We start from the raw sequence: 13,527 nt of genomic DNA on the forward strand, positions 1-13,527 counted from the left end.
TTTTGCTTGTCCGTCAACCGGATGGAACGCTGAGAGGAATGTTTTTTGTCTCCGGTGAAAAACCACATTGCGCCGGATCGCCGTACGGCCTGTTTTATAATGGAAGCCTATGGACGCCGGATCCGGCAAAAAACTGATCCAGCCGCCGGATCCGGTTTTTTGAACTGAGCATGCTCAGTATCACACCAGATCTGTCAAAAAACTGAAGGAACTAATAGAAAAAACTGATGCAACTGATCCGTTTTTTCGCCGGATCTGTCGCATCAGATTTCTCGCCGGATCGTGCCTGATGCCAAAAAACTGATGTGTGAAAGCAGCCTAAGAGGGTGTTGAATGAAAGACACTTTGTAAACATCTTAAAAAATCTGCAAGTGAATATCGCTATCTGTTGGAAAGGGCAAGCAGGAACTGAAGGATAGAATGTGTGTTTCCTTGAGGGAAGAGTTTAGAAGAGATGCCAGGTCATATTACAATTGTAACGTAGTTGTTTAATATAAAAACCCGGGACGGCCAAAGTGGGAAGAAGTTGGCACCAAGACTTAGAAGGAATCAGACGCGTGAGCAGCAGATAGGGCCTATAACCGCCATTACTGTAGGCGTACCTTGAGGGATCTGACCCCAGAGAAGACCTAAGTTATACCAAAGACCGAATACCAAAGAACTAATACCGAACACCGAAGACTGTATATTGTTTCCAGAAGAAGATTCGATACAGGTAGTTGCTTCCTGTCCAGATGTATGGTACCCACTAAAATTGGACTTGCAGCTTAGCGGATTGTACCATAGCCAGATTAGAATTGTTGTGTTCATAGATTGAAACGGGGATCTCGAAAATAATGTGGGGGTGACATTGATGCTTTCCCGACAGAGAGACTGGGACTTAAGGCCGCTTTACACGCTGCGATATCGTGACCAATATCACTAGTGTGCATACCCGCCCCCATCGGTTGTGTGACACAGGCAAATCGCTGCCCGTGGCGCACAACATCGCGCGGACCCGTCACACTACTTACCTGCCTAGCAATGTTACTGTGACCGGCGAACCGCCTCCTCTCTAAGGGGGCGGTTCGTTCAGCGTCACAGCGACGTCACAGCAGCGTCACTGAACCGCCGCCCAATAGAAACGGAGGGGCGGAGATGAGCAGGATGTAACATCCCCCCCACCTCCTTCCTTCCTCATTGCGGGCGGACGCAGGTAAGGTCAGGTTCCTCGTTCCTGCGGTGTCACACATAGCGATGTATGCTGCCGCAGCAACGAGGAACTACATCGCTAGCTGCCGCAGCAGCGATAATCGGGAATAGGGTGGCATGTCACCGATGAGCGATTTTGAACGTTTTTGCGACGATTCAAAATCGCTCATAGGTGTCACACGCAACGACATCGCTAAAGCGGACGGATGTGCGTCACAAATTCCGTGACCCCAACGAGATCGCTTGAGCGATGTCGCAGCGTGTAAAGCGGCCTTAAGTTAATGTACGAACTATCTTTAGTGTTCTAAGAAAAAAAAAGTGTACAAATATTGCATTTACATCTTGTACACTGTATCTATTACAGAGTATAAATGTGTTTTATTTGTAGTCACTTATGATGTTCTCTTATCATACTCCACAACTACTACTGCTTTGTTTGTGTAAAATAAACTTCTGTTGTTGAGTCATCACTGAGTAGCCTGTTTACACTTGGTGTAGATGGCAGGATGCACTATTCCAGCGCAGTAATAGCGAACCAGTCAGTGGCTGAATCCACCAAGGATAGTTGTAATGCCCGTACCGGCGTCCTTGCTCTACCCTGCCCCCTCCCCTGGTGGGGATGCTGGCACTCTTACCCTCTTGGCAGCCCAGCGGTGTCTGTTTCATCCCCGGTCACTGCTGCTGTCTCCCAGGACCTGCATACGTCACAGAGGCCTCCCGAGAGTGTCCTGCGGGTGCGCGTGCAGACACACCTCTTTCTTAAAAGGCCAGTACACCCTGAACTGGAACTGCCTATTACCACAGACATACCTGTGATAGACCTGTCCCTGGAGAAGACTTAAGTGACACCAGACACTGTTTACAGGAGATTTAAGTGAGCCGGACTGTTGCTTCCTGTCCAGTCGTACGGTACTCGGTGAGGAGAATTACCCTAAATTACTGAATTAAATTAGTGAATTACACTAAAATTGAACTTGCGGCTTAGTAGGTTGTACCATAGCCCAATTAGAGCCTCTGTGTTGATAGATTGAATTATCTAGAAGAGGGGAATCATGACAAGAACTGGGGTGACAGTCATGCTTCCCCAACAGAGAGGCTGGGAAGTTAACGTTAGCACTATCTGTTCTTTAGTGTGAGAAGAATCCAACTGTACAAATATTGTACTATTGTAGTCACTTGTGCTGTTCCCTTATCATACTCCACTTCCACTACCCCTTTGTTCGTGTGAAAAAAAAAATCTGTTGTTGAGTCACCACTGAGTCACATTTAGGCTATGTGCGCACGCTGTGTTTTTTTATGTTGCATTTTTGGCCGCTAAGAACGCACAAAAACACTGAAAAACGCACCCACAGCAAAAAGCCGCAAAAAACGCACTGGTATAAACGCATGCGTTTTTACCATGTTTTGGTGCGTTTTGCTGCGTTTTCGATCTCTGCGTTTTTCTGTGTTTTTCCAATGCATTGTATGGGGGGAAAAACGCAGAAAAACGCAGGAAAGAATTGACATGTCCATTTTTTTTCTTAAGCTCAAAAATGCAGCTTAAAAAAAAAAGTTGTGTGCGGACAGCAAAAATGAAAACTCATAGACTTTGCTGGGGAAGCAAAGTCCTGCAGATTTCTGAGCAAAAACGCACCGGAAAACGCGCAAAAACGCCGCGAAAAACGCACTGTGTGCACATAGCCTAACTGCCTTGTTGCATTCTCGTAGCCTGTTAACATCTGTGTTCATATATTATTATTATTTATTCTTTTTTTTGCATGTTCCATGGTGTGGGTGTGTATGTCCGTGTGTGTGTTCAGCGTGTGCTGTGAGTATGCTATCCATGTGACATCTGCATCGCACAAGGATACCATGAACTTCTATAGTCACCTTGTCCCCGCCAATGCTGACTCCAGCGGCGCAGTGAATATTCATGAGTATAATGAACGGGCCCGGAAGCAAGTGACAGCAGTTCCGAAGACAGCAGGGCTGCAGACAGATGAGTATAGAAAATAATTTTATTTCAAAGACGTGTTTTCTCCAGTACGTGTCACACTGATGTCACATGGATCACATCAGTGTGCGGTCCGTGTGACAGCAGTGCTGCTGGAGAAAACGGACATGTTGTCCAGTGGAGCACACGAACATGCATGTGCGCCACACGGACACAGGGTCTATGTCAAAACACACATGTGTGTGCAAAGCCCATTGATTTTAATGTGTTTACTTACGTCCGTCTCTCCGGTACGTGTGAAAACGTAACACGCACCGGAAACACGGACGTGTGAAGGAGACCTTACACTGCAGCTAAATTCAATACTCCAGGGTACAATATGAGTACAGTCATATTTTCTCCTAAGAATGTAATCTTACCAAAAGACCAGACATCAGATTTGCTGCTGAATTTGCTGTAGTTGAACACTTCAGGGGGCGACCATTTTACTGGAAACTTAGCGCCACAGGAACTGGTGTACTGATCATCAAGGACATACCTGGTTTTAGTAACAGAAGAGATGAAGAAAACTTAAAAAAAAATATACTTAACACATAATAATGCAGAAATCACCTAATTTCTTTGAATAGAGAATAATAAAATGTGATCAACCTGAGAAAGCTTGACCACATCTCGGTACACCATCAAACAGCTTTGGAAACCACTACTAACTCTAAATCGAGGCCACGGGACAATAAAGCCTAAAAGGACAGGTTTGGAGACTGGACTGCCTACCTGATTCTTCCCAACAGCAGCAACGCCCTGATGACTCTTCACTAGTCATAAACACACAGAGGCATTTTTGGCAACATTGCCATGTCGTGGTAGCGGTTTGGGGAGCTAAACAACTGTTACTACTGTTGGTGGGAAGAGCTGAAAGACAGCACGTCATCTCATCGTCTCGGTCCTAACCATGGCTACAGAACCTTTTGGAATCCAACAATGTTATTTTTGGTTTGTCTCTCCAAACCATTAGCAATTAATGCCAAGAACATGCCCAAAATACTAGGCAGAAAAGACTATGCTGGGACTTTAGTACCACATTAGTGCTGAACAATAGCATTTGTAGCAGAATGACGTCCTCCATTGCAGACAATTTATATTATATATATATCTATATATATAATTGCCTTATTCTGTCTGTCTGTCTGTCTTGCTCCAAAATTGTGTCACCGTGACAGTGTCGTTACAGTGACAACTGTCGGATTGGCCGCTGGGCTCGGCCTGGCCCCGCCCCCCGCATGGATTGGCCGCTCGCCCCGGCCCTCCGCACGCATCGCCCGCTCCAGTGTACACCGGCTCCTGGTACACATGTGCAGGGAGCCGGCATACGCTGACGCCTCGCCCGCTCAGCCCCGCTCCAGCGTACACCGGCTCCCGGTACACATGTGCAGGGAGCCGGCATACGCTGACGCCTCGCCCCCGCCACACGATGGCACACTTGGCCCCGCTCCGTTACCCGATGTGTATCATGGTTACCAGCGTACACCGGCTCCCGGTACACATGTGCAGGGAGCTGGCATACGCTGATGCCTCGCCCGCTCAGCCCCGCCCCCGGCACACGTTGCCACGCTCGGACCCGCCCCCGGCGGCCCCAGCATGGGGGATGGAGCACGATGGGGGGTGTGCAGCATGGAGGATGGAGCACGATGGGGGGTGTGCAGCATGGAGGATGGAGCACGATGGGGGGTGCGCAGCATGGGGGATGGAGCATGATGGGGGGTGCGCAGCATGGGAGATGGAGCACGATGTGGGTGCGCAGCATGCGAGATGGAGCACGATGAGGGGTGCGCAGCATGGGGGATGGAGCACGATGAGGGGTGCGCAGCATGGGGGATGGAGCACGATGGGTGGTGCGCAGCATGGAGGATAGAGCACAATGGGGGATGCGCAGCATGGGGGATGGAGCACGATGGGGGATGCGCAGCATGGGGGATGGAGCACGATGGGTGGTGTGCAGCATGTCGGATGGAGCACGATGGGGGGTGCGCAGCATGGGGAATGGAGTATGATAGGGGGTGCGCAGCATGGGGGATGGAGCATGATGGGGGGTGCGCAGCATGGGGGATGAAGCATGATGGGGGTGTGCAACATGGGGGATGGAGCATGATGGGGGGTGCGCAGCATGGGGGATGGAACACGATGGGAGGTGCACAGCATGGGCGATGGAGCACGATGAGGGGTGCGCAGCATGGGGGATGGAGCACGATGGGTGGTGCGCAGCATGGAGGATAGAGCACAATGGGGGATGCGCAGCATGGGGGATGGAGCATGATGGGGGGTGCGCAGCATGGGGGATGGAACACGATGGGAGGTGCACAGCATGGGCGATGGAGCACGATGAGGGGTAAGCAGCATGGGGGATGGAGCACGATGAGGGGTGCGCAGCATGGGGGATGGAGCACGATGGGTGGTGCGCAGCATGGAGGATAGAGCACAATGGGGGATGCGCAGCATGGGGGATGGAGCACGATGGGGGGTGCGCAGCATGGGGGATGGAGCGCGATGGGGGGTGCGCAGCATGGGGGATGGAGCACGATGGGGGGTGTGCAGCATGTCGGATGGAGCACGATGGGGGGTGCGCAGCATGGGGGATGGAGTATGATAGGGGGTGCGCAGCATGGGGGATGGAGCATGATGGGGGGTGCGCAGCATGGGGGATGAAGCATGATGGGGGTGTGCAGCATGGGGGATGGAGCATGATGGGGGGTGCGCAGCATGGGGGATGGAACACGATGGGAGGTGCACAGCATGGGCGATGGAGCACGATGAGGGGTGCGCAGCATGGGGGATGGAGCACGATGGGTGGTGCGCAGCATGGAGGATAGAGCACAATGGGGGATGCGCAGCATGGGGGATGGAGCATGATGGGGGGTGCGCAGCATGGGGGATGAAGCATGATGGGGGTGTGCAGCATGGGGGATGGAACACGATGGGAGGTGCACAGCATGGGCGATGGAGCACGATGAGGGGTGCGCAGCATGGGGGATGGAGCACGATGAGGGGTGCGCAGCATGGGGGATGGAGCACGATGGGTGGTGCGCAGCATGGAGGATAGAGCACAATGGGGGATGCGCAGCATGGGGGATGGAGCACGATGGGGGGTGCGCAGCATGGGGGATGGAGCGCGATGGGGGGTGCGCAGCATGGGGGATGGAGCACGATGGGGGGTGTGCAGCATGTCGGATGGAGCACGATGGGGGGTGCGCAGCATGGGGGATGGAGTATGATAGGGGGTGCGCAGCATGGGGGATGGAGCATGATGGGGGGTGCGCAGCATGGGGGATGAAGCATGATGGGGGTGTGCAGCATGGGGGATGGAGCATGATGGGGGGTGCGCAGCATGGGGGATGGAACACGATGGGAGGTGCACAGCATGGGCGATGGAGCACGATGAGGGGTGCGCAGCATGGGGGATGGAGCACGATGAGGGGTGCACACCTCCCCCCAAAACACACACACACTGCCACACACGCACCGCACAACACACCACACACACACTGGGAACCACAAACACCGCCCTACACAGACACCCCCACACACACAGACAATGCTGCACACACACAACACACAAACACCGCGGCACACACAAATATATGCACATACCGCGCAACACACACATTGCACAAAACATACCTCCCCCAAAATACACACACGCACCCCACACACACACCCACACAAACTGCGCAACACACACAGCACCACACACACACAACGCTACAGACACACAGTGCTCCACAAACAACGCAACACACAACGCAACACACAAACAACACCGCTCTCACCCCCCACACCCAGACAACACCCAGAACATTTACAGCGCCCTATACAAACACTTGGCAACTACACACAACAACATCTATATATAACAAAAATCATACATTAACTACACAATACGTAAATTCTAGAATACCCGATGCGTTCGAATCGGGCCACCTTCTAGTATATATATATATATACACACATACATACACAGCCATGTGTTGTAAGTGTTTTTACTGGGTTTTTTTCACAAGCAGATATTTTTGCTGTTTTTTTCCCGTATTTTTTTATTTTGTGACATTTTCTACTTGCAATTTTCATGGCATTTTCAAAGTCCTAAAGGAAGATGCCATAAAAAAGGACATTGAAAGCAAGGCTGTGCAGCGATGTATGAGACTAGCCTAAGAAAGCTTCATGCCACAGTCTGAAGTGTAAGTGCTAATCATGAGAAAAGCCCCCAGGAGACGTTTCCTGTCTGATATGATCACTCTCTGTTTGAGATCAGGACATATTTTTAGACAACCACAATCGTCTCACAGATGGACCCTGCAGTTAAAAATAGATGACGTTCAACTAAAGCCCACTTTACACGTTGCAATTAGTTGTACAATCGCATTTGCGATGTGACACGCCCAGGTTGCATACGGGATCTATGAGATTTCACGTTGGTCGTTCATTTGCTGTCACACGAGCGTTAGTAGTCTATGTTAAATTGATCAATGTTATGTGCGATCCTTTAGATCATGTGTTCTGTGACGTATGCATTGGGCACCTTTTTTTTTTTTTTTATTTATTGACTTGCCAAGCGTGTGTAATGTGTAGGGATGCGTTTTTACTATTTCATCTGCCATTCAGCTCTGCTACATGGCCGCTAACAGCAGACACAGACAGCCATGTAGCAGAGCTGAATGGCAGATGACAGCAGACACAGACAGAGCCGCACTGTCAGAATGAACTCGGGTGAACTTCACCCGACTTCATTGTGATGCTGCGGCTCTGTCTGTGTCGCGTCCTGATTAGCGGTCACCAGTGAAGACTCACCGGTGACCGCTAATCTCCTGAGTAACTGAAGTTACCAGCCCTCTCTCATATACTCACCAATCCCCGATCCCCGGCGCTGCACGGCATTCACACTGCTCCGGCGGCTTTTACTGTTTTGAAAAAGCCGGCCGCCCATTAAACAATTTCGTATTCCCTGCTTTCCCCGCCCACCAGCGCCTATGATTGGTTACAGTGAGACACGCCCCCACTCTGAGTGACAGGTGTCACACTGCACCCAATCACAGCAGCCGGTGGGCGTGTCTATACTGTGTAGTGAAATAAATAATTAAATAATTAAAAAAAACGGCGTGCGGTTCCCCCCATTTTTAAAACCAGCCAGATAAAGCCATACGGCTGAAGGCTGGTATTCTCAGGATGGGGAGCTCCACGTTATGGGGAGCCCCCCACCCTAACAATATCAGCCAACAGCCGCCCAGAATTGCCGCATACATTAGATGCGACAGTTCTGGGACTGTACCCGGCTCTTCCCGATTTACCCTGGTGCGTTGGCAAATCGGGGTAATAAGGAGTTATTGGCAGCCCATAGCTGCCAATAAATCCTAGATTAATCATGTCAGGCGTCTATGAGACACCTTCCATGATTAATCTGTAAGTTACAGTAAATAAACACACACCCGAAAAAATCCTTTATTAGAAATAAAAACACACACATATACCCTGGTTCACCACTTTAATCAGCCCCAAAAAGCCCTCCTTGTCCGGCGTAATCCAGGATGATCCAGCGTCGCATCCAGCGCTGCTGCATGGAGGTGACCGGAGCTGCAGCACACACAGCCGCTCCGGTCACCTCCACACAGCAAATGAACACAGCCGCGCGATCAGCTGCTGTCACTGAGGTTACCCGCGGCCACCGCTGCATCCACCGGTGGCTGCGGGTAACCTCAGTGACAGCAGCTGATCGCACGGCTGTCTTCATTTGCTGCATGGAGGTGACCGGAGCGGCTGTGTCTGCTGCGGCTCCGGTCACCTCCATGCAGCTGCGGTGGAAGCGACGCTGGATCATCCTGGATTACGCCGGACAAGGAGGGCTTTTTGGGGCTGATTAAAGTGGTGAACCAGGGTATATGTGTGTGTTTTTATTTCTAATAAAGGATTTTTTCGGGTGTGTGTTTATTTACTGTAACTTACAGATTAATCATGGAAGGTGTCTCATAGACGCCTGACATGATTAATCTAGGACTTATTGGCAGCTATGGGCTGCCAATAACTCCTTATTACCCCGATTTGCCAACGCACCAGGGTAAATCGGGAAGAGCCGGGTACAGTCCCAGAACTGTCGCATCTAATGTATGCGGCAATTCTGGGCGGCTGTTGGCTGATATTGTTAGGGTGGGGGGCTCCCCATAACGTGGAGCTCCCCATCCTGAGAATACCAGCCTTCAGCCGTATGGCTTTATCTGGCTGGTTTTAAAAATGGGGGGGACCGCACGCCGTTTTTTTTAATTATTTAATTATTTATTTCACTACACAGTATAGACACGCCCACCGGCTGCTGTGATTGGGTGCAGTGTGACACCTGTCACTCAGAGTGGGGGCGTGTCTCACTGTAACCACTCATAGGCGCTGGTGGGCGGGGAAAGCAGGGAATACGAAATTGTTTAATGGGCGGCCGACTTTTTCAAAACAGTAAAAGCCGCCGGAGCAGTGTGAATGCCGTGCAGCGCCAGGGATCGGGGATCGGTGAGTATATGATAGAGGGGGATAGACTGACATGGACTGAGAGTGAGGGACAGAGATAGTGACGGACTGACAGAGATTAGTGCATGACAGACATTGTGAGGCGCTTCAGAACGCAGCTTTTCAGCTGCGCTCTGAAGCAGACCTTTTTTAAGCTGCGGTGCAGAGCGCACACCTGCGCACATAGCATCAGACAACAAAATCGTATGAGGGATGTCACACGTTACAATTCACTAGGTTCGTGCAACAAAACGCTCAATTCTAGAGAATGATACGATGTGTTTGCGATCAACGGTTTTGCGTTCAATCCTGATCGCATGTAGCTGTCACACGCAGATACGTCACAAACGATGCCGGATGTGCGTCACTTACAACTTGACCCCAACGACGGATTGTGAGATATATTGAAGCGTGTGTAGCGGGCTTAAGCAGGAGATGTGCACTATAAAAATAAAATATCATAGATGCTGTCAAGATTATTCGAGCTACTTCCGCAATATCTAACCATGGATCAGCTGCCTAAACTAAATACGAGGGGCTGCTGATAAGTCTTTGGCTTAACCCAGAAAGAAACGAGATAGGATGATGAAACTTTACATTTATTCCACATACTCTCCACTGATGTCAACACACTTCTTACATCGGTATTCCTAGTTCTTTACGCCTAGCAAAACTAAGGACTTCAGTTGTGCCTCAAACCAGGCATCCGTAGCAGTCATGGCATCAGAAATGATGTGAAATTTGGTACACTTGAGGTGTTTCTTCAGGTTTGGAAACAGATGATAATCAGAGGGAGCTAGATCTGGTAAATAAGGTGAGTGGTCAACCAGCTGGAAGCCCAGCTCTACCAGTTTTGCTGTGGTCGCTTATGCAGTGTGAGCGGAGGCATTGTCTTGCAGGAACAAGATTCCTTTGGACAGCTTGCTGCACCTTTTGGCCTTCAGAGCTGCCTGCAATTGGTCCAAAAGTTCAATGCAATACCTTGCATTGATGGTGGAACCCTTTTGAAGGTAGTCCACTAGCAGCACGACCTCCTTATCCCAGAACACAGACGCCATCACCTTAGTGGCTGATTTTTGGACCCTGAACTTCTTTGGACGAGGAGAACCACTGTGCCTCCACTTTTTTGACTGCTCCTTGTTTTCAGGATCATACAAATAAATCCAGGTCTCATCCATAGTGACCAATCGATCCAGGAAGTTCTTATCAGTCCGGAAACGCTGACAAATGGACCGGGAAGCTTTCACTTGCAAGCTTCTCTGATCTGTTATCAAACATTTGGGGACCCACTTTGCAGAGAGTTTCCTCATGTCCAAATGTTCATGCATAATGACACAAACACATTCACGGGAAATCCCCATGATGTCTGCTATTGCTTTAGGTGAAATTCGTTGATTCTCCAGTATGAGGTTGTGCACAGCATCGACGACCTCCGGAACAACAACCACTCTCGGTCGTCCAGGACGTTCCTCATCATTGGTGCTAAAGTGGCCCATTTTAAATTTGGCAACCCAGTTCTTAACTATGGAATATGAAGGACATTGATCCCCCAATGTCTGCGACATATCACCATGAATATCCTTCGCAGACTTTCCTTGCAGAAACAAGAATTATATCACTCCTCTTCTCTCAGTTGCTGTGAATATCGTATTAGACTCTGACATTTTGTTTTCCCGTGTGCGTAGAACACTGTTGCCATAAGCAACAAACACAAAATTTTGAAAAATACGGTATATTAGACACATAAGGCTTCCATGTGATGTAACATTAGTTACCATAGGAACAAAAAAAGATCACAAAGCCAAAGACTTATCAGCAGCCCCTCATATACTTAGATAAGAAATGGTCCTTTAACAGTGACAATTCACATTAAATTTATCAGCACAAAATTACTGCTCGGTGCACCCTCGGTATGGCCAAACAGTTTGGTGCACTTTCATAGCTGCCTGTTTCCCATCTGCCTTCAATCTTTTTTGACTCCTGGAGAGCAAGAGTTGTGAATTAAAGAAGAAAAGGGAAGAGATGCATGAAAAAAAAGTAGGTGGGAAGGTGCACCAAGCTGTTTGGCCACGTCAAGGGTCAATCGAGCACCCGTGCTTGGTTTGAACAGTCATTTTGTGCCAACAAAGTCACTAACGGTTTGATGGCAGATGTGTCGCGGGCGGCGGGGCGCTGCGCTCACCATGCTCGGGTCTGGCGCTGCTGCTACTGCTGCTCGGTGGCTCGAGCGGTGGGCCGGATCCGGGGACTCGAGCGGCGCTCCTCGCCCGTGAGTGAAAGGGGTGGTTTGTTGGTGTATGGGATGTCGGTTTGTGACGCCACCCACGGTGTGTGGTGAGGTTGGGACACCACCGCTGCTCTGTACGGGGATCCCGGGAGCGATTGCAGGGAGCAGCTGGGATGTTTTCCTCCCCTCCGTGGGTAGGGGGATTTCGGTAGTCCTGGGGCCCGGAGTTGTTGTCTGTAAGGTGAATTGCGGGGCCTGGCCAGGTGCAGGGTTGGGGGTGCAGCGCAGTGTCAGTCGGCACGGTGGTACTTACTCAGCCAGTAACGCACACGGAGTCTCTGGTAAAACAAATGGCTGGATGGACGAGTCCCACAGACGGCTGCGACGGTCACTCCCGGTAGGTTTGCGGTAACTGTCTCTCCCTGCACCGGTGTTATGTTCTCGGCCCCGATGGCTTCCCACCGGTAACCCGCTCCCCAGCGGTATATTTGCTGGAGGAGCCCTTTTGCCCGCAGGCGCTGGCCCTGGGAACCCTAGCTGTGGCGGTAGCTGTATTTCCCTTCACGGTTGAGCGGTTGCCTTCAGTCGGGTCTTTACTGCTGGGAAACCCTGGAGGTTGCCGTCGCTGACGGATTTGACCAGTTTAACGGCGACTCCAAGCCTGGTCGGGGTCTGTAGGCCCTGCCGGATGGTGCTGGCTTCTCTTCGCTCCCCGATCCGGTACCGGCGGGCCACCGCTCGTCCCCGGTCCTTACGGTTGTGCGTCAATCGGCCTCTCCTGCAGACGGTCACCACCGTCTGCCAACCTTGCTCTCAGGTGCCCGGGCCACGTACCCGGACACGGTCAGTCTGCTCCTCTACTACCACTTCCCTAACTCCACTCAACTCAACTCACTTTTTCCGCCTCCAGGACTGTGTACTCCTCGGTGGGTGGAGTCAACTGCCTGGCTCTGCCCCACCTGGTGTGGACATCAGCCCCTGGAGGGAGGCAACAAGGATTTGTGTCTGACTTTGATGTTCCTAACCGGGGCGTGGGGTGTGTTGTTGCAGTACCTGTGACGTCCTGGCTTGTCCAGGGCGCCACAGATGCATAATACAATGTGCTTTCAGGGTGCTGCCATCATTTGAAAAGTTGCTGTCATTGGAGTCTTTCGTATCCACCGGAATGTAGAAATATCTGCCTGCAATTAAAACACTAAATAAAATATAGCTCAAAATTTTACTTTGTGCAAGAGCATACAAAGCCATCAAAGGCAAGGAGTAAATTAATGACTGCTTACATGATAAGCATGTCAATAGATATTTCAATGATATGAGGTGGGGAGAAGAAACCATAGTCCAAAATCCAAAAACTAATTACTAAATGGCATGATTCAGTGTTCCTGTATCTGCCTCTAGCTTTAAGCAGCAGCTGATTATGATTGTTGGATCTTTGTATAACTCATACATTTCCCATGAGGCTGTTAAGTTTGGCTCCGGAGACCTGTGGTTGGTCTCTCTACATTGCGGGCCATAGTCGGACCACAAAACCTGGTTGTGTGAATCCAGTCTCCACCATTCCATCTCTTGTTAAAGACCTAAATGAAAGGGTTCTTTTAAAGGGCTATTCTCAAGTTTCGAAGATATACACTTAATT

The 13,527-nt window shown here is 50.3% G+C and overlaps 1 protein-coding gene across 2 annotated transcripts in view; it reads right to left on the reverse strand.

The window, feature by feature from the left end:
- TEC (tec protein tyrosine kinase) overlaps positions 1–13,527 on the reverse strand; it is a 270,212-nt gene that overhangs the window by 9,548 nt on the left and 247,137 nt on the right. For both annotated transcript variants that reach the window (XM_075347019.1, XM_075347018.1), the window contains exon 16: positions 3,544–3,662. In XM_075347019.1, coding sequence (XP_075203134.1) covers positions 3,544–3,662 — 119 coding nt within the window. The remainder of the gene's footprint in view (positions 1–3,543; positions 3,663–13,527) is intronic.

Source organism: Anomaloglossus baeobatrachus, chromosome 1, assembly GCF_048569485.1.
Source record: "Anomaloglossus baeobatrachus isolate aAnoBae1 chromosome 1, aAnoBae1.hap1, whole genome shotgun sequence".
Taxonomy (NCBI): Eukaryota; Metazoa; Chordata; class Amphibia; order Anura; family Aromobatidae; genus Anomaloglossus; species Anomaloglossus baeobatrachus.